The 22009-nt window shown below is 42.2% G+C and overlaps 1 protein-coding gene across 9 annotated transcripts in view; it reads right to left on the reverse strand.

Moving 5' to 3' along the window:
* The window catches only part of TTLL5 (tubulin tyrosine ligase like 5), a 284568-nt gene that overhangs the window by 12023 nt on the left and 250536 nt on the right, over positions 1-22009 (reverse strand). For 2 of the 9 annotated variants that reach the window (XR_006604362.1, XR_006604360.1), the window contains one exon: positions 4857-5008. The exons of 5 other annotated variants lie outside the window; for them this stretch is intronic. Coding sequence is in view for 2 of the 4 variants with exons in the window: in XM_004739211.3 (XP_004739268.3) it covers positions 13099-13196 (98 nt within the window). In the remaining 2 variants the exon portion in view is untranslated. Of the gene's footprint in view, positions 1-4856; positions 5009-12611; positions 13197-16229; positions 16955-22009 lie in introns of those variants that run through there. 2 more of the 9 variants (XM_004739211.3, XM_045072087.1) reach the window with 2 other exon arrangements.

The raw sequence follows: 22009 nt of genomic DNA on the forward strand, positions 1-22009 counted from the left end.
CTCTACTCAAGTGAGCCCACTTGAGTAGGTACACCTTCTCCTTATGTGTCTGAAAGATTTATCGCTGTAACGGAGTCTGGGTGCCCGCAGTGGAGGCTCCCCAGTCAGCACTGTTAGAATGAAGCTGAAGTTCTGAACGTGACTAAAATCAGAAGCGCGGAGACAGGAAACATGAACAGAAGAGAGAAACTCAAGGGCGAAACTGACCAGTGCACCCCTCAGAAGAAGGGTCCCTCTGGTCTTTGCTGAAGTCAAGTGCCGATCAGGCACTGGGCAGAAAATCTATCTTGGAACCGTATCCTCTCCATCTTCTAAAAAGTCCCAGAGGAAGAAATAGACAAGTCGCAGCTGGAAAAGGAGACCGGAAGAAACATCCTCATGCGACTGCTGTGGTGATAAGGGGAAGCAACTCCACGTAAAGCCCCGGCACTCGGGGCGGAGCAGGTGCCCCACGGCTAGCAGCCCCCGCTGTCAGGAGTTTTCAAACTGCGATGACAAGAAGGGAGACTGGAAAGCTCAGGCGCTTGCGTGAGAGGACACAGCGTGAGTTCAAAGGCTTTATGTGGGAACTAAAATTTCCTCTCTTCAATGCCTTTCTCTTTAAAAACTGTTTCTATTTGTGTTGTATTAAAAGTAACTCATGCACCTTCTATATACTAATAATGAAGCCGGACAAAAGGAAATCGAGAAAACAATCCCATTTATAATTGCACCAAAAATAAGATACTTAGGAATAAATTTAACCAAAGCGACAGAAGACCTATACTCTGAAAACTTTAGAACATGAATGAAAGAAACAGAAGACGACACAAAGAAATGGAAAGACAGTCCATGCTCACGGACTGGAAGAGCCAGTATTGTCAAAACGTCCATTCTACCCAAAGCAACCTATACACTTAATGCATCCCTATCAAAATACCAACCGCATTTTTCACAGAACTAGAACAAATAATCATAAAATTTGTATGGAACCACAAAAGACTTTGAATGGCCAAAGTAATCTTGAAAAAGAACAAGACTGGAAGTAATCCATTCTAGATCTCAAGATATACTACAAAGGGGTAGGAATCAAAATAGTATGGCGTTGGCCCATAACCAGACACATAGATCAATGGAACAGAATACGAAACCCAGAAATAAACCCATGATTATATGGTTACTTCATCTATGACAAAAGAGGCAAGAATATGCCATGGGAAAAAAAGCCAATCTCTTCAACCAATGGTGTTGGAAAAACTGGACAGCTACATGCAAAAGAATGAAACTGGACCACTTTCTCACACCATACACAAAAAGAAACAACATGGATTAAAGACCTAAATGCGAGACCTGGAGCCATAAAAATCCTAGAAGCAAGCACAGGCAGTAATGTCTCTGACATCGGCTGTAGCAGCATTCTTCTTGATGGCAAGAGAAACAAAAGCAAAAATGAACTACTGGGACGACCTCAAAATAAAAAGCTTCTGCACAGCAGAGGAAACAAAACAAGAAGACAACTGCGAGAAATTTGCAAATGACGTATACAGTGAGCGGTTAATATCCAAAAGACATAAAGAACTTATGTAACGCAATATGAAGAAACCTAAAGAATCCAATTAAAGGGGCGCCTGGGTGGCTCAGTGGGTTAAGCCGCTGCCTTCGGCTCGGGTCATGATCTCAGGGTCCTGGGATCGAGTCCCGCATCGGGCTCTCTGCTCAGCAGGGAGCCTGCTTCCTCCTCTCTCTCTCTGCCTGCCTCTCTGCCTACTTGTGATCTCTCTCTGTCAAATAAATAAATAAAATCTTTAGAAAAAAAAAAACTAAAATGACCCATACCCTTGACACAAATAATACATTGTATGTTAATGAAGTAAACAAAACAAACACAAACACCACAATGAGCTATCACCTCATACCTGTCAGAATGGCTAAAATAAAAAACACAAGAAATAGCAGGCGTTGGCAAGGATGTGGAGAAAAAGAAACCGCCGTGCATGGTTGGTGGGAATGCAAACTGGTGCAGCCCCCGTGGAAGACAGCATGGAGGGTCCTCAAAAATTAAAAATAGAAATACCATATGATCCAGTCATTCCACTACTGGGTATTTACCCAGAGAAAACAAAAACACTAATTTGAAAAGATACATGCATTCCTGCATTTGCTGCAATATTTACCATAGCCAAAATATGGTAGCGACACAAGTGTCCACTGACAGATGAATGGATAAAGATGTGGTACAAACACACACACACACACACACACACACGCACATGCATGCACACGAATATTACTTAGCCATAAAGAGGAAAGAAATCTTGCCATTTGCAACAATGTGGATGAATCTAGAGGGCATAATGCTAAGTGAAATAAGTCAGAGATACAAATACTATATGATTTCACTCATATGTGGATTTAAGAAACAAAACAAATGAATAAAGAAAAAAAAGAGACAAACAAAAAAAAAAACCTTAAATACTTTAATACTCTTAAATACAAAGAACAAATTGGGGAAATTCTCAGAAGGGAGGTAGGAGGGGGGATGGTTGAAACAGGGAAGGGGAGTAAGAGCACACTTTTGATGATGAGCAGAGTAATGTATAGAACTTTTTTTTTTTTTAAAGATTTTATTTATTTATTTGTCAGAGAGAGAGCGAGCGAGAGCGAGCACAGGCAGACAGAGTGGAAGGCAGAGGCAGAGGGAGAAGCAGGCTCCCTGCGGAGCAAGGAGCCCGATGTGGGACTCGATCCCAGGACGCTGGGATCATGACCTGAGCCGAAGGCAGCTGCTTATTAACCAACTGAGCCACCCAGGCGTCCCTGTATAGAACTTTTGAACCATTATTCTGTACTCCTGAAACTAATATAACACCGTATGCTAACTATATTGGAATTAAAAAATTCTATGAATGACTGAAAAATAAAGGCATTTTTAAATAGCTTCTAACTACAAAAAAATAGTAATCCATGCACAAAATTTAAAAAAAAATCAAATAATACAAGAGGTATAGGGTTAAAAGTGTCTTCTACCTCAGACTCATTCCCAGTGTGTATGTGTGCGTGTGTATGTGCTTTTCAGAGCAGCCTATGCATATACAAATGTATATTCCTGCTCCCCTTTTTATACAAATGGGAACATAATCTTCAGTGGGCTTCTTGGGTATCTTTTATTTAACAATGTATCTCAGAAACTGTTCCATACCAACATAAACAACTATTTAAGGGGGAACTCTTTAGATTATCCATAGAATCACTATTCAAATCTAAAGGGACCTTTCTAGGGAGGGTCATCTTGTGAGATCCCTGTACTGTCCTGCTCTAGTTCCACAGCTTTGTGTAAGGAAAACTGAAAGAGACCTAGAATTGGTCTGTCATCTCATTATCGTGCAACCAGGAGATAACAGGAAACAGCTTCTTCCTCTCTTAAAACAAAGGGTCACCCAAAGGGGAGTTCTGATGAAGCAGGAGCCAAATTATTGAAGCTTAGTATTCAGAGGGGTTATTATAAGTGATAGCTTTTAGAATGTTCTGGAAGGTAAAGGGACAGTTTAACCTCACGATAGCATCATTGAAGAGGTCAAAAGGAGGGCTGTTGGTGAAAAGAAATCTGACTGTTCTTGGGAATAATGACAACTTTGCCACATAGACTCTGATTGTTAGAAAAACATGAGACAATCAAGCTGACGATGCCACTAATTTTAGAGCCTAAAGCTATTGGAATTCCAGCATACTTAGCGAGGAATCAGATGTCAGCTTGCAATCATGACAGAGCAGATGTCCTTTGGATCCTTTGAACTAAAGCTTGGGCTTCAACTATCACCCATCCTCCTCTTGTAGAGTTCTTCCTACTGGCTCTCAAAAGGCCCCTGCATATGTCTGTTAGATTGCGTTTGCCTCCAAACTCATCCATAGAGCCCATTAATCATTTTTCATTCCTCCTTGGATTTTCTACTATGTACCCCCTCTCTGGGTATTATGGCTCCCCGCATGCCCCCCTCTAACCTGCTATCCCTTATCCCTCCTTTTTGTCTATTAACAATAAAAGAGAGAGTTGTTTCTCAACTCTTTACGACCTATGTTCTATCATCCAAGACTTTGTTCAGATTTACTTTCTGTACCTTGTCTTATAAAAGCTGTTTCTTCTCACTTTTCCTACAGAAGATTATATTATGGTTTGCTATGCTTTTTTTATGACACATGCTATCTTCCCTCCTCTTTCCCTCTCATTCCCCTGCATACCCCCTTGGTATATACAGCCCTGGGTGAGCATCACTGTATTAGACACAGACAAGATTCACTGGGCCACTTCTCTTCAATCTCGTTCACAAAATCATCTTTTTTTCCACCCCTAGAAAACCTTGTCCTAAAGGTCAAGATTTTATTTTCCAGATCAGAACAATCTTAGCTTCACAGAATGATGAAGAATCTATCGGCCATACTACACCTCTATCAGCCAGGGTGCCATGTATTTGATGATGTTGAATCTACACATGTAAAATATGACAGTTTGCCCATCTGCTGACTTCTAATTTCTACTTTGTTAAAAACAAATCTAAACTAGTGTGGTGGTGCAGCTTTAAAGATGGCCTCTGGTGACTTCTACTTCCTGGTACCCATGCCCTCTGACATCCCCTCTGAGTAGGGACTGACTGGACTTACTGACTCACTTCTGACAAGGAGAATATAGCTGAAGTTATGGAGTATCCCTTCCAAGACCAAGTTATAAAAAGATTGTGGCTTCGTGTGGGTGCTTTCTCACTTTCTCAAGGATTGCTTGCCCAGGGAAGGCAGCGGCCATGTTGTAAGGCAGTTATATTAGTGTGGTAGGGCTGCCACGAGCAAATACCACACACTGGGTGGCTTAAACAACAGAGATTTACTTTCTCATCGTTCAGTTGGAAGATCAAGGTGTCAGCTGGTTTGGCTCCTTCTGAGGTCTTCCTCCTTGGTTTACAGATGGCCGTCTTTTCCCTGTGTCCTCAGAGTCTTTCACCGTGTGGGCGCCTTCCTGGTATGTTTTATGTTCCTCTACCTATAAGGACACCAGTCGGGTTGGATTAGGGCCCATCCTCTCAACGTAGTCACCATTTCAAAGGCCCTATGTCCAAATACAGTCACATTCTGAGGTAATGGGGGTTAAGACTCAACATATGAATTTGGGAGTCACATTTCAGACCATAACAGCATGAAGAGGCCCAAGTGGAAAGAGGCCTGCCAACAACGATGTGAGTGAACTGGAGGTAGATTTCCCAGATGAACCTTCAGATGAGCTCCTAGCTCCTAGCCAACAGCTTGCTTACAACCTCATCAAGAGACTTTGAGCCAGAGGTATGCAGTTAAGCTAGGATGCCTGAGCCATAAAAAGTGTGATATAACAAATGTTTTTTGTTTTAAGCCATAAGTTTGGGGGTAAAATGTGTTATGGGTTTTACAATGTACTAGATGACTACTAACCACCAATGACCTCACATACCAACAAAGAAAAACCTGTATTAACTAGACTACCTGGGCAAAGAATATTGTAGCTACTTGAATTTATAGTTAATTGGGATTAAGGTCAAATTTTTCTTTGCTTCAAACCTTGCTGCAAATGAATCAGTTGTAAATTTTTTTTAATTTTTATTTTTTTGCCAAAAATAAGTCTTTGACGACTAGAGGTCAAGACTGCTCTAGGTGTCACCTGATAGTGAAAAACATCAATGCTGCAACATTTGCACATGCAATATGCCATCTAGTTTTCTCAGCAACCCCATGAAGAAGACATGAAAACTATCCAAAGTCAGGAGCCAGGCAAGATTCAGGCATTCAAGACGCATCTCTAAATGAATGCTATTTCCATTTTATAGACAGTGAAACTGAGCCTAGGGAAATTAACTAATTGTTTCAGATCACAGTTACTAAGTAGCATGTATAGTAACAGAACCTGAGTCCAGAATTTTTCCTACTGTATTGTGTCACCTTATATATTTGCTGTTTGCTGCTTTCTTCCTTCAAATGATAATGAAAACATTTAAAAAAACAAAAACAATCAATCTGTTGTCAATAGAGACTTTTCCCCCAATGGTTCTATAGGAGCCCTGGCCAATTATCTCTAATGAGTTCTGATGCCTTTGGTAATAGTATTGATACTAATTATTCAATAGAACCTCTAGAAAATCAATTTCATAGTAGGGCTGCATATCTACATCACAGCAATCCTTGAAGTTTCCTGCCCCACACTCTCTGCTACTCCTCCCCAGCCAAAATGGTCACGTTTCTATTTTTATAGGAAAGGATATTTGTGAAGTATTTTTTTTTCTAGTAAAAATTCAACGTGAATGATTTCTCTAATCTGTTGACTAGGCCTTTAAAAAGTGATGTCCCAGGAGCCTGTGAAAGTAAATCAGAAGGAAGGAGATCTCACTGCCTTTTAGAATTGGAAGGGTCTGGCCCATAGTGCTGACAGATGGGGAGGTGGGATTAAGCCCTCGCATCCTAGTAGTGGTTTTAGGACCCAGAAAATTCATAAATGATCAAAAACTGCCAACTGACTGGTACAGAAGATGTAGAAAATACATTTCATTTGTTCGACAGCCTTATCTGATGGTGCTAGGCTACCTTGGCTACAACCAGCTACCTGACTGGAGGCTCTGTGTCTCTATCATTCGTCTACCTCCTACAGTATAGCTAGAGAGATGTTTTGTTTTTTCCTTTTCTCAGACTAAAAGAGTGTTTGAAAGCATCTTGTCCACTTCCCTCATTTTTAGGGGGGAGCTAATACACAAAGAGATGGTGTGCCCACACTTGGGAAAATATATAAAAATCCTGCATTTTAGTGTCTCAACAACACTGGGACTTGCAAAGATTATACCAAATCAGAATTATCCAGGTTGTAAAGTACATGGAATATTTCATATTAAGTCTTCATCATTTAATCTGTACAAACATCTTTTTATTTTATTTGTGTATTCATTTGAAATGAAAATATTTGAGACTCTAAGTCTGAACTTTCCTTTTTGTGGATTATACAAATAGAAATGTGATTATGGCATAGATATTTATTTTAAAAATTAAAAATCTTTAAAATCTATTCACTTGAGAGAGACAGAGAAAGCACAAGCAGGGGGAGAGGCAGAAGCAGACTCCCCACTGAGCTAGGAGCCTGATGTAGGGCTTGATCCCAGGACTCCGAGATCATGACCCAAGCCGAAGGCAGATGTTTAACCAACTGAGCCACCCAGGCGCCCCTAGCATAGGTGGTTTTAAAAGGTGAAATTTTCTTCTTCTACAATTTGTTAATAGGTTTATAGTATATATTTTTTAAAATGTGGTATTGGATCATCTCCAAAATTGCCTCTTCTGTTTCCAGATGGTAGACCCCGGACACAGGAGGATTCAAAACTAATTTTAATATTAAACATATCTATTATGAGTGTCTGACTCAGTTAAGAAAAGTTATCTATTTAAAAAATAATCATCTTGGTAAGACTGATGATTCACAGACCTGTACCCCTGAAACAAATAATATATATGTTAATAAAAAAATAATCATCTTGGGGCACCTGGATGGCACAATCAGTTAAGCAAAACTAGGTTTTGGTTTGGGTCGTGATCTCTGAGTCATGGGATCGAGCCCTGCGTTGGACTCTGCAGTCAGTGTAAAGTCTGCTTACGGTTCTCTCTCTCTCCACACTGCATGTGCTCCCTAAAATAAATAAATCTTAAAAAAAAAAAAAAAGCCATTTTAACACATTTCAGAATGCACTGTTTTTTTTTTGTTTGTTTGTTTTTTTTTAATTTGACAGACAGAGATCACAAGTAGGCAGAGGGGCAGGCAGAGAGAGAGAGAAGGGGAAGCAGGCTCCTCGCTGAGCAGAGAGCCTGAATGTGGGGCTCGATCCCAGGACTCTGGGATCATGCCCCGAGCCGAAGGCAGAGGCTTTAACCCACTGAGCCACCCAGGTGCCCCAGAATGCACTGTATTTTAATGAGTCACTAGAGCTCTCTTCTCAGTGGGTCAAACAAGGTTACTCATGGTGATGAGGCCATCAGTGATCATTTTCCATCAACATTAGGAAAACAGCTATGAGTTATGATGGGTGTAGAAAACAAAAGCTAGTCTCATTTTCTCATCATCCCGCACCACTCTGTTCAGTCAGTCAGGACTTAACTTCCCTGCCTGGACTGCTAATGGCTTACTGGCCAAGGAGAACATTGGTTTTTAACTGGAAGTGGTATCAGGGGTGGTGAGGCTATCAAAATTCACTGTTTAAAAACACATGCTTCTACTCTCTACCACTGGTAAACGGGATTTGGGGCCTCACAAGGGATTTTGAAAGGCGTACTTTCGGTAAAAGGTGATTTTTATACATTTTCACAATGATGGGTCACTGGAGACAAATCTGATACCATTGGGGCACTCTAGACACAACACGATAGCACAAGTTCACCAATGAACAGAAACCTACTGAGTATCTGTCTATTACTGTTTTCTCCTGGGACTCAAGATGCTGCTCTACAGAAATAAATTTTAGTTAAAAGATGATTTTACGTTTTTCTTTTTGATGAGTGCTGAATGACTGGGATGAATGAAAAGCAGGTGTAAGCAAACAACTATATTCCGAAAATGGTCAATTCATAAGATATGGGCCCATTCACCCTAGTTTGCTACTGAGTCAACTCTAGAAGATGTCTGTATACATGTATACATTTCTGTATCTTTTTAAACAATTAGTAAGTAGTGGATTTAACATTTTTAGCTTATCAAAGATAGGTATTTGATTATATGTTTGTTCCCCTCCCCAAATAAATTTCTGGGTGAAGGAATACAGCTCCTGAACACCAGGGAAAAGTTCACAGCAAAAATGGCATGGAGTTCAGGTTTCCTCTGAGAAGTCCAATGGGCAGAAAGTATAGAAATAGTTACTAAAAAAAATCCCATAATTTACAGGATATACACACTTGATCTTAACACTGTCCAGAGACAGACTTGGCAAGTGACATCAATTCCTGATCCCCCCGGGAGTTTATAAATCTAGTGGAAGAGGCCAACAAGTCAAATAAAATATTTTAGCAAATTCTATGACAGAGGGAGGCAAAGGATGCTACGGGAGATGATGGTAAGAGATGGAAGTGGGCATGTGGTCAGTGAAAAGTTCTGGAAATGATGACAAGATCTGGAGGTGGAAGCAGGGGCCGGAGTCAGCCAAAAAGAGACCCGATTTCCCTGAGTGAAGAAACAGTGCCTACAACAGTACGGGAGTTTGAGACAATGTGGCAAGTGGCCTAGAAAGACTGGAATGTCAAGGTTCCTGCTGGGGGAGTGGTAGAAAATACACAGTACAGAAGAGAGAAGACCATGAAGGCCTTGGGTTACCCACTGCACTTAGAAGGGAGCTTTTGAAGACTTTTAGTGGGGGCAAGTGCTCATAATTTAACTGTTGTTAACAGATCACTTGATGAGCAGCGTGGAGGACAACGCAGGATGAGCCTGAGGGTGAAGATACCCATGTGGAAAACATGGTAGTAATTCAAACAAAAGTGTTACATGTCTGAACTGAGCTGGAACTATGGTCAGCTGACTATGGTTTGTCTTTGACTTTGACTCTGTCTTTGTCTTGGACTCCGGAATCCTGTCTTTGGTACTGTCCCATAGTTGCAGCTGACTCTGGACCGAGGCAGTGGCAATGAGGGAGACCGGACACAAGATCTGAGAGGTTTAAGGTGAGAAATAGAATAAGAGATAACGAACAGGATATGTGGGGTGAGGAGACCAGCTAGAAAGATTCTTAAGGTTTCTGGTTTCACCTTTGATGAAGGTGAACAGGGAGGGACAGCAGGAGGGGTGTGTCTGAGAAGATGGGGAGTTGAGCTTGGGATGTGTTGGGTTTGAGAGGACTGTGAGACACTTAGGAGAGATGTCTACAGGCAGCCGAGACATATAGATCCCAAGAGGAGTCTGGGCTGGGGCAGGGCTGCGGCATACAAGTTTTTTTGGTCTCTAATACAGGACCCCCAGAACTGTGAAGTGCATAACCAATCTGAGAAGTCATAGGTGACAGCCCTGGCAGAAGGTACAGGTCTGAAATTAGTGCAGGTCAAATATAGATGTCAGCTGGAACTATGGGACAGTACCAAAGACAGGATTCCAGAGAATGAAAATTCACAAGCAAGCAAAGGATGAAAAGCTTTACAAAAGAGAGTAAGGTGAGAAAGGAAAAAGTCAACATTACCAAAAACTCAGTATCAGTAAAGACTGACACTTTAAATATGTGGGTGGTATTTCCCTGAACTGAGTGATAAAGTAAACCATTCTTCTTATTCCTTATAAGATATATTATTAGCCATACTTATTTTTTTCTAACTAAGGCTAGGATTGTCTGGCTAAAATTGCTCTTAGCCAGAACTTAATTTCAGTCTCAATATTTCTATCAGCGACTGCTACTTTTCAAGGTACTAAAAGTACGTCTTTGCCTGATCCTATTTTCACGTTCTTTTCCCCTCCTAAACCTCCCATGCGACCCCTGATCCAGTTGTTTCTTGAATTTTCTTTCATGTTTTACTTCTTTTACTGCTGTGAGTCCCTGTTCTCTCTGTATTTTCTCAGTAGATATTTAATTAATATTTCTCAAAATATAAATTTGTAATCATTCTTTGCCTCACTCTATAAAATCTGGAATTCCATTTTTCCTGGTATATATGCTTTAGTTTCTGAATTCAGAGTAGGGATCTTGTGATTTATTCAGTTATTCCTTATGAGAACCTAATAGTAGAAAATTCCTACTATACCCCCAAAGCCCGTACGAACATGCTGACCATCTGAAAGGTGGAAGTTGAAAAGAGAAGTTCCACACAACTTTTTAAAAACTCTAGTCAAAAGCCTGTGTTGGTCTGAATAACTGCTTTGGCTCTTAAGTGCAGTTTTTAAAACTGCAAGTCACCTTGCCGTATGTGAAACTATGTTTCTTTCCCCCAGGAATGAGATTTGGAAGTTGAAAAGTGAGTTTTGGGGCGCCTGGGTGGTTCAGTCGTTAAGCGTCTGCCTTCAGCTCAGGTCATGATGCCCGGGTCTTGGGATCAAGCCCGCATCAGGCTCCCTGATTGGCTGCAATCCCGCCTCTCCCTCTCCCACTCCCCCTGCTTGTGTTCCTTGCTCTCGCTGTGTCTCTCCCTGTCAAATAAATAAATAAAATCTTAAAGAAAAAAAAAAGTTAGTTTCAACTGAGGCTGGCAAACACACCAGGCACGTGACAGATGACAGATCTCTACTTCATTTCTCAAAGTGTCAAGATGTTAATCAGCATTATAGGACCAAGGGTCCTAGTGTTAGATAAATTCAAGAAACGCTGGGTGAGAAACAAGTTTCTTTATTGAAGGACTCCTCAGATGTAGAAATATAAATATATATATATTTATATTTAAAAATGGCATAGCATAAATGGAATTTCTCAAATTTATATGACTTCGAAGACTTGCATTTTGCAGAACACCCCGGAAAACACTGCTGTAATTTTGCAGATGAGGGTCCTGACCCCAGTGAGGTTTGGTGACTTGCCCAAGATCATACAAATAGTTAGCAGCAAAGCTGAGATGACAGGCAGTCATCTGATTTTTAAATTGCTCCTTTTGGGGCACCTGGGTGGCTCAGTGGGTTAAAGCCTCTGCCTTCGGCTCAGGTCCTGGGATCTAGCCCTGCATGGAGCCCTGCATTGAACCTGCATCAGGCTCTCTGCTCAGCAGGGAGCCTGTTCCCCTGCCCTCCAACTGCCTGCCTCTCTGCCTACTTGTGATCTCTGTCAAATAAATAAATAAAATCTTTTTTTTTTAAAATTGCTCCTTTTTCCATTATACCGCACTGCTGGTATGCTACTTCCTTTTTATTTGAAACTGTTCATGGAGCGCAGACCCAAAACTGATAGTACTGGCCCACAAAAATTTGCACCTCTGGGACTTAAGAGATTCCTCCCACAACAATGAGAAGATCTCTCCAGGGGTCTGTCAGCTGCTCTGTGGCCATGAAATGGGGCTGTGGGGGTGGGGAGGGTGCATGGGAGGAGAAGCTCCCTGGGATGCTTTAGGATGCTTAAAAGAAAAATGGATTTATGCCGAGGATAATTCCTGGAACAGATGTGAAACCAAATACTTCATCTCACAATCCAGCCCCCGCCCTCTCTGAAAGGGAAATGAAATAGTAGGATTAACCTGCTCCTCATCAGATCATGCTTTGTTTCTTTCAAAAATCCCATGACCCGGGCAGATTCCATTTCCTGCTACTCCCCTTCCTCCAGGGAGAGGGGAGAGCCCAGGATGGAGACGAGGCTTTCCTTAGGCTCTGTAAGCGCCAGGAGCACGGGGGAGTGGGGATTAGAGAGACACACATGACAGTAAGTCACACGCTACCACGCGCAGTTACCCCCCAGTTTCCAGCTGCATTTCTCGGTCCACACGCTATCAGGAGGTATCCTTTCGCAAATATAACCAACATGTCAGTACACGGATAAACTCATCATTTTGGGAACGGAGAGAAATTAGAATGAGTTAGTTCTAGGGCTCTGTGAAAAAAGTACATATCGAATGAAAAGTGATTCATTTTGGGGGGGGAGGCATAAAATCCACGGTTTCTGAGAGAAATAGATGAAATTTTATTACTTTTATTTTTTAAAGATTTTTAAGATTTTTTAAAGTGAACTCCACACCCAATGTGGGGCTCGAACTTACAAGCCCGAGAACAAGAGTGGCACACGCTACTGAGTGAGTCAGCCAGGTGTCCCAAGATGGATGAAATTTTAATTAAGTTGTAATGTCCTGACCAGGTAATGACAGAGCGAAGCAAAAATCCGATGTACAATATACATAATTACCACCAAGCCAGCTGTGCAGTGCTTCCAAGGGATTTGATAATCCACATGCCAGAGCGTGATCGCTTCTCTAAGAGCCAAAAAGCACGGGAGGTTTCTCACGGTCTGCACCTAGCAGTGAAATGCTCTCCCTGGTGAGCCTGCCCGCTAGGCCAGGATCTTGGGGGTGTCAGCAGAGGTGACTTTCTCTTCAGGCCAGGCTTGGCTGGCAAGTGTGCTCCGCCAGAGAGCTCTGGTGCCCCAGGGCGATGAACATCAAGAGCTTCCCGGCACGCCAGGAGCTGGGTCACTCGAGGTGTCTCGAAGAATCACCTTTCAAAAAGCCAAGCCACTTGTTCACCCCTATCACAGGCGGGCAACATGACCGTGTGATGCGAGCGGTGCCTGTGGATGGCAGAATTAGGGGGATTAACAATGGGACAGAAGCAATTGGCGGCACGGCTAGCCCCATTCTCAGCTGCTCTGTTTTGGATTTGGAGCACGAGGGGAAGCTTAAGGCTCCCAGACTAGAGTTAAGGTCCTCCTTGCTCTGTGCTGACTAAAGCCCCAAAAATGCTCTGGAGCCTGATACCTTTCCAAACGGGAAAAAAGCAAAAGAGGCCAGGCCCAGGCACAGCTGCTGTCCCCGAGGCACACCACCTTACTTGGGAACGTCAAAGACCAGGGCCAGAGCGGCGCACAGGCCTCTCCCTGCTCATGACCTTACAGCACACCCCGTACAAAGGGGACAAATGTTTGCTGACTTCATGAACCAGAGGCACTAAATAAGTACTTACTAAAAAACCTGGCTCTCTGAGAAGTATACAACGTGCTTACACTGAAGGCTTTTTTTGTCTTTTTACTTTTTACTATTACACTTTTTTTAAGATTTAAGATCTATTTCACATGCTAATAAAATTCACCCATTTCAAGTGTATAGCTCAGTGGTCTTCTATCACCACAACCTAACTTTAGAACATTGTCAGTGTCCCCAAAAGGAAACCTCTGTGCCTCTCGGCAGCCACTCCCCAAACGCCCTTCTCCTCACCTAGCCCTAGGCAACCACTGATCTACTTCCTGTAGATGATTTGCCTATTCTGGACATTTCACGTGAATAGATTTATTCAGTATGTAGTGGCTTTACATCTCCAAGGTCCATCCATGGTGTAGTCTGTATCAGTACTTCATTCTTTTTGACAGCTGAACAGTATTTGTTGAATGGATATACCACAGTGTGTTTAACCATTCATTATCTGATAGACGTTCACGTTGTTTCCCTGTTCTGGCTAATGAGGAATGCTGCTATGAATATTCACATGCAGTTTTTAAGATTTTATTATTTATTTGAGAGAGCGCAAGAGAGAGCACAAGTTGGGGACAAGAGCGGGGGCTGGGGAGGGGAGGGAGAGGGAGAAGGTTTTGTTTATTTATTTATTTATTTATTAATTAATTAAGTAGGCTCCATAGCCAATGTGGGGCTTGAACTCATTACCCTGAGATCAAGAGTCACACTCTCTACTGATGGAGCCAGCCAGGTGCCCCATGTACAGTTTTCAGGTAGACAGTGTTTTCGTTTCTCCTAGACACACATTTAGGAGTCAAATGCTGGGCCCTAGGGTAACTCTATGTTACTGTTTGAGACACTGCCAGACTCTTCTGCCAAAGCTGTCGCACCATCTTACATTCCCACCAGCAAAGCATGAGAGTTCCACTGTCTGTATGCTCAAGGACACTTATTGGTTATCTGTCTTGATTGCAGCCATCTAGTGGGTGTGAAGTGGCATTTCGTTGGGGTTCTTACTTGAGTTTCCCTGATGCCTAATGATGCAGCTTTTCAGGTGCTTATGGTCCATTTGTATATCTTCTTTGGAGGCATGTCCAAATGCTTTGTGCATTTTTAAAATAGGGTTCTCTTTTTCTATGAACTGTATGAGATATGTATATATTCTGTAGTTAAGTCCCTTGCCAGATACATAATTTGCAAATATTCTCTTTTGTTCTATAGGCTGTCTTTCACTTTCTTGATGGCACCTTTTTTAAAATTTAATTTTTTTAAATTTTGTTTTATTTAAATTCAATTAATTAACAGATGGTGTATTCTCAGTGTCAGAGGTAGAGTTCGGTGATTCATCATCTCTTAGGACACTGAGTGCTCATTATGTCAAGTGCCCTCTTTATGCCCATCACCCAGTTACTCCATCCCCCCTTCCGCTCCAGCAACCCTCAGTTTGTTTCCTATGATTAAGAGTCTCTTATGGCTTGTTTCCTTCTCTGATTTGGTCTTGTTTTATTTTTCCCTCCCTTCCCCTATGATCCTGTTTTGTTTCTTAAATTCCACATATGAGTGAAATCACATGATAATTGTCTTTCTCTGACTTTTTCGCCTAGCATAACACCCTCCATCCATGTCATTGCAAATGCTAAGATTTCTTTTTGTTGTTGATGGCTGAGTAGTGTTCCATTGTGTATATATATATACACCAGATCTTTATCCATTCATCTGTCAGTGGACATCTGGGCTCTTTCCATAGTTTGGCTCTTGTGGACACTGCTGCTATAAACATTGGGGTGCACATGCCCTTTTGAATCACTACATTTTTATCTTTGGGGTAAATCCCTAGTAGCACGATTGCTGGGTCATAAGGTAGCTCTATTTTCAACTTGTTGAAGAATATCCATAGCATTTTCCGGAGTGGCTGCACCAGCTGGCATTCTCACCAACAGTATAAAAGGGTTCCCCTTTCTCCACATCCTTGCCAACATCTGCTGTTTCCTGACTTGATAATTTTAGCCATTCTGACTGGTGTGAGGTGGTATCTCACTGTGGTTTTGATTTGTATTTCCCCGATGCCGAGTGATGCTGAACATTTTTTCGTGTGTCTGTTGGCCATTCAAATGTCTTCTTGTCATACAGGAGAGATGTCTGTTCATGTCTTCTGCCCATTATTGACTGGATTATTTGTTCTTTGGGTGTTGAGTTTGGTAAGTTCTTTATAGATTTTGGATACTAGCCCTTTATCTAATATGTCGTTTGCAAGTTATCTTCTCCCATTCTGTTGGTTGTCTTCTGGTTTTGTCAATTGTTTCCTTTGCTGTGCAAAAGCTTTTTATTTTGACCAAGTCCCAATAGTTCATTTTTACCTTTGTTTGCCTTATCTTTGGAGGCATGTCTAGCAAGAAATCACTGCAGCCAAGGTCAAAGAGGTTGCTATCTGTGTTCTCCTCTGGGATTCTGATGGACTCCTGTCTCACACTGAAGTCTTTCATCCATTTTATTTTTGTGTGTGGTGTAAGAAAATGGTCCAGTCTCCTTCTGCATGTGGCTGTCCAATTTTCCTGACACCATGTGTTGAAGAGACTGTTTTTTGTTCATTGGATATTCTTCCCTGCTTTGTTGAAGATTGGTTGACCATAGAGTTGAAGGTCCATTTCTGGGTTCTCTACTCTGTTCCATTGATATATGTGTCTGTTTTTGTGCCAGTACCATACTGTTTTGATGATGACAGTTTTGTAATAGAACTTGAAGTCTGGAATTGTGATGCCTTGGTGGCACTTTTTGAAGGTCATGATTTTTGAATTTTGATGAAGTCTAACACCCGTTTAATTTTTGTTGCTTGTGCTTTTTGATGTCATATCTAAGAAACTGTTACCTAACCCAAGGACATGAAGATTTACTTCTATGTTTCTTCTAGGAATTTTAGTTTTAACCCTTACATTGGATCTTTTATCAATTTTGAGTTAATTCTGTGTATGGTATGAGGAAGGAATCACACTTCATTCTTTTGTATATGGACAGCCAATTGTTCCAGTACCACCAATCTCTTCAACCCTAAGTTGAAAAGATCATTGTCTCTTCTTGGCACCTTTGTGGAAAAGCAACGGGCCATACACAGATGCATTTATTTCTGGACTCTCAGTGCCAGTCCATTGATCTGTCCTATGCCACACTGTCTTGATTACTTTATTTGTATTTATAGCTTTGTACTTATTGTTAGTTTTAAGTCCTGTTTAAAATTCTCTGAGTCATTATTACCAGGATCCAGCTGTATTCTTTTTGGAGAATCAAGGCAAAGACCTGAAGCACAAGAAGCATTTCTTTAAATGCAACAGGGGTCGTTAATAACCTCTCTCAGTTTCTGAAGTAGCTGTACTGTGAGCAAAACCTTAGGAAGACAACACACATGAAAAGAATTTAGTGTTGAATAAAGTTAAACTTACAACAAGGTTAACCTGCATAATTTGAGAATACATAATCATTCTGCTACAGAAAAATCAAGAGCAAATAATGACTATTTCACGCAAATGAATGTGCTATACTGTCAATATATACTGTGTTTAGAGCAAATTTATCATTTTAATTAAGAAATGAATTCATAGGGTTCCTTTTTTTTTCTCTATGCCTCATTTTTACCCCATTCTCCTCTCTTGTAATGACCTTTCTTCTAGGAAGATGGGGACTCTCTGGTGTTCCTGAAACCTCCAGGTATCAGGTACTTCCAAGCCCCCACATACTAAGAGCAAGCCCTAGGTTAAGGAATGGTGTTCTTCTCGGCAGAGTCAAGAAGCTGGTGGAGAAGGGCTGGAGAAAGGTGATGAATTCCATCCAGCAGGGGAGGAGACTATGGAAAGAAAACGTGTTGTGACAGAAACTAATGGATGTTTCTTCACATCTATTCTCCCCTCATGCCTCAATAAGAAATTCTCAGAGAATCTGAGAGAGAGGCAGTGTGTGCAGCCAAAACACTTGTTTGCTGCTCGAAGAAGTGGGCCTGGGGTCCAGGGTCAGCCAGTGATGGATTAGTTGGAACTGCTGGGCTTCCAAGGAAGCTTTTTTAAAAAGTGGGCCAATTTAGGGGCACCTGGGTGGCTCAGTTGGTTAAAGCCTCTGCCTTCAGCTCTGGTCATGATCCCAGGGTCCTGGGATCCAGCCCCATATCGGGCTCTCTGCTCAGCAGGGAGCCTGCTTCCCCTCCTCTCTCCGCCTGCCTCTCCATCTACTTGTGATCTCTCTCTGTCAAATAAATAAATAAAATCTTTAAAAAAAAAAAAAGTGGGCCAATTTAGCCGGAACCTGTCTTTTGCCCTTCCTCCCAACCCCTCTTCTTGCCTGGAACATGGACACAATGCCAGTAGGAACAGGAACCACCCTGTGACCAAAAAAAAAAAAAAGCAAGCCAATGCTTTAGGGTTGGTTGAGCAGAAGAGAGGAGCCTGGCTCCTCCATTACGTCTCGGAGGAGCTGTGCTAGCTGTCTCTGAACTTCTTGACACAGAAGAAAAATAAATTCTTCACTTATATAAGCCATTGATGTGCTGAGTTTCTGTTACCTGAAGAGAAAGCTCTTCTGTCCTCTCTCTTTCCCCCCAACCCTCCCACCTTCACCCCCCTCCTGCTGCACAGCTTCCTTGCTCCATTCCCAGAACTGCTGCCCCTCCAGAGGTGTGGCAGGGAGTGTGGGCAAGCTTAGCACCTTCCCTAGCCCTCCCATCCGTGGGAGCAGAGGCACAAGCCCACCTTGATCCTTATCCTCTCCCTTCCCCCATCTGGCTCCACCCAAAGAGGGAACATGAAGTGGCTGGAGGAAAGGCAAGCCCACCTTGTCCGCAGATGTCTCCACACTACCAGGAATTCCCTTGAGTGACTGGAGATAACCACTGGACACTTCAGAGAGATTCCCAGACTGGAGAGTGGGGCTACCAGCCACCCAGCTCCAAGCTGGGAACATGAAATCATCCTGACGGGCCTAGCGTTCTGATATGACTAGGCAGCTCCACAAGTTCTTGAAATAGGGCTGTCTGGCTTTGGATTTCAGCTCTGCCATTGACTGTGTGGCTCAGACAAGGTACCTCACTTCCCTCAGCCTCCGTTTGCTCATATGCAAACTAGAGAACAAAGCCTCCTTCTTCCGTAGGGTTGAGAAGATGAACTGTGACAGCGCCACAATGCTTAGCACAGCTGCTGGCACATGACAAGTGCTTGAGAAAATGGCGGACCACTGTCGCTGTTATTATACCGGTAAAGAGCAAGGGCTCTGAAGTCATATCCGGATTCAAACCCAGCTTCCCCGCCCATCAGTTACGTGCACTGAAGCTGTTTCCTTGTCTCTGCCCCTTTGTTTTCTCTCAGTGAGGAAGAGAATGGCCGACTCATTCATCCATAAATACCTATTGCGAGCCTGCCTGACACCAGGTTTTCTGCTCTCCTGGCGGCGTACGAAGGGAACGCTGCCACAGTCTAGTGAGGAAGACAGACACTACAGGAAAATCGCAAGGGACTTTAACAAATGCTCCAAAGGAGCGCTACCCAGGTCTCTGTAATGGGGACATGTCCTGTCAGAGAGTCCAGAGAAAGCAAATGCACGAGGGTGGGCGAAGAGCACGAGGGGTCAAACAGCATCTGCAGAAGCTCTGTGGACCCGGGGTGGTGTGGGGAGCTCAGAGACGGCCAGGACGGCTAGTGTGGAGAATGCATGGAGGCAAGGCGATGTGACGTTGGGATGAAAGGTAGGCATGCCAGGTGAGACCTCTTACCTAGGTTTACCTTCATCTTAAGGGTAATGGTCAGCCTTTCTGAAGGGCTTTAGGTGGTGTGTGTGTGTGTGTGTGTGTGTGTGTGTGTGTCAGAAACAGTTTGCATTCTGAGAAGCTCAGCGCACAGTGATGTGGAGAATGGAAAGAGAGTAGGGATGGCTTGAGGGTTGATGGGGTGAGCTAGTAGCGTAGGTCAAAATGAGAATGTCTGGTGACTGGAGCTTGACTACTTGCCAGTAGGGAAACTGAATCCATGTTTCAAACTAGACACTTAAGTCACGCTTAGTTTTGGGGTCACTCTGAGTACTCTCTTGAATAAAGGCACAAAGGCAGGGGATTCACAGATCAACCAAAGCTACAACCATGGGCTTAGGCTGAATTCCCTGAATTAGATGATAGAGCTTGATAAACTCTTTGACTGTATCAAGACCCCTTTGTTTTTACCAGTTCCTCTTTCCTGAAGGTTATACTCTACTTGGCAGACCTCCTTTCCCTGTTCTCTGATCTCCCTATCACGACACCAAATGTCCTGAGAAGATGATGCTAACAGAGGAGTTATCCTAGTGTCAGGAACATGAGCTGCCCGATGGTTAACAAAATGAGAACATGGTCTTTGCCCCTTTCGTCCATTAGATCCTTACAGACTCCATCTCTTTTCTCATTTATGTAATGGATTCTTGGAGGAAGCAGATGAAAACGTGAGTGAGGAATGGCCTTAGGACTGTTTACACCCAGAACCTGTGGTGTTCATGATATTCCTGGATTTACGGCAGACCTGAAGAGAACTATGGATTCCCCCACAACAGCAAAGGTCTCGAGGTTGAGCACAACATTCACTTAACCCAATGTGTATTTGGCCAGTGTCAGCTGGGAAAGACTCCAACAATGCTTTGCAGGAGTCCTACAACCCAGGACTATTTAGAGTGGAGCCCTGGATTGGTACCCACCTGAGAAAAATTTAGAATTCGAAGGTAGGCAGTTAAAGTCCATTATCGAAAATAGCCAGCAATTTTATGCCTGGTGAATCTAGTAATAATGAATTTGAGCTCATGCGTTAGAAGTCTTCTTTTCTTATTTAGTTTCTCTAGTAATTTATTTTTAATGTATTTTACAAAAGTACCAGTCCATGTAAGCCTGGAAAGGAAAATAACTAGAGCTCTAGTACGGATGGTTGGAAAAGCACTACTGTAGCCACAGCTAAAAATTCCCTGATTCCTCCCTCACTGAGATGACTGACAGCAAGGAAATTTTACTCATTAATACAGAAGACTGGAGATAAGTCGGAAAGGATGAGGAGCCACGGAAACATGAGTTTTAGTTCTCAAGGGCACGTCTTCTTCCCAGGCAGCCCGTATCTAATGACAGATCAACATAAAGTACGTACAAAAGTGGCATCCCAGCTACCTTATCACAACTTACAGCTCCCAAGGCTGGCTTTACGCTCCCTGTGGCACCAACTGAGACCACCCTTGTCACTGTGCCACAGCCCAACTTCTCCCGCTGCCTGGTCCCATTCCCTTTCCCTTCCCTTCTATAGGAATTGATCCATTAATAAACCTCTTGCACACTATAAACCTCTTGCACACTAATTGCCATCTTAGAGTTTACTTTCTAGGGAAGCTAACTTTTGACATTGTTTAACAAAAAGATCATAATGGGAACTAATGATAGCATGTGCTTTGAATTCTGATAGTAAGACCTACCATTTACTGAGTACCTATCATGTGCCAAACACTTTACTAGGCATATTACATACATAATCATTAGTCTTTTTAAAATTGTGGTAAAACACACATAACACAAATGAGATTGAGTCAGGGACCAAAAACCTTCCAATGTAATAGAAGGCCAAGACTAGGCAGCTTCACTGGTGAAGTCTACCAAACATTTAAGGAATTAATACCAATCTTTCCCAAACTCTTCCAAAATGCAGAAGAGTTCCCTCCTCTTCTATACACTTTCAAAGTCATTTTACAAGGCCAACATTACCTGGACACCAAAATCAGACAAGGCTACCACAAGAAAACTTCGGACCAATATCTCTGATAAATGTAGATGCAAAATCCTGAACAAAATAGTAGAGAACTGAATCCAGCGATGCAATAAAAGGATCATACCATGATCAGGTGGGATTTATTCCACACACGCACCAATGGAGCAATATATGCAAATCAATCAATGAGACACACCATACTAACAAAATGAAGGATAAACATTAAATTATGTGATTATCTCAACTGATGCATTAAAAAGCATTTGACAAAATTCACCATACATTTATGATAAAAACTCAACAAAGTGGGTAAAGAGGGACCATATTTAACACAATAAAGGCCATATATGAAAAGCCCATAGCTGTCATCCTACTTAATTGTAAAGAGCTGACTGCTTGTCCTCTAAGATCAAGAACAAAACAAGGATGCCCACCCTTCCCACTTGTATTCAACAAGGTATTAGAAGTCCTAGCGAGACCCATACACAAGAAATAAAAGGCATCCAAATTAGAAAAGAAGTAAAACTGTCTCTATTAGTAGATGACATGATATTATACAGAAAGAACCTCAAGGACTCCACCAGAAAACTGTTAAAACTAATAAACAAACTCAGTAAAGTTTCAGGATACAGAAATCAATATACAAAAATCTGTTACATTTCTATACAGTAACAACAAACCATCATGAAGAGAAA

The sequence above is a fragment of the Mustela putorius genome, unplaced genomic scaffold (assembly GCF_011764305.1).
Source record: "Mustela putorius furo isolate JIRA1106 unplaced genomic scaffold, ASM1176430v1.1 tig00000129_pilon_pilon_pilon, whole genome shotgun sequence".
Classification (NCBI taxonomy): Eukaryota; Metazoa; Chordata; class Mammalia; order Carnivora; family Mustelidae; genus Mustela; species Mustela putorius.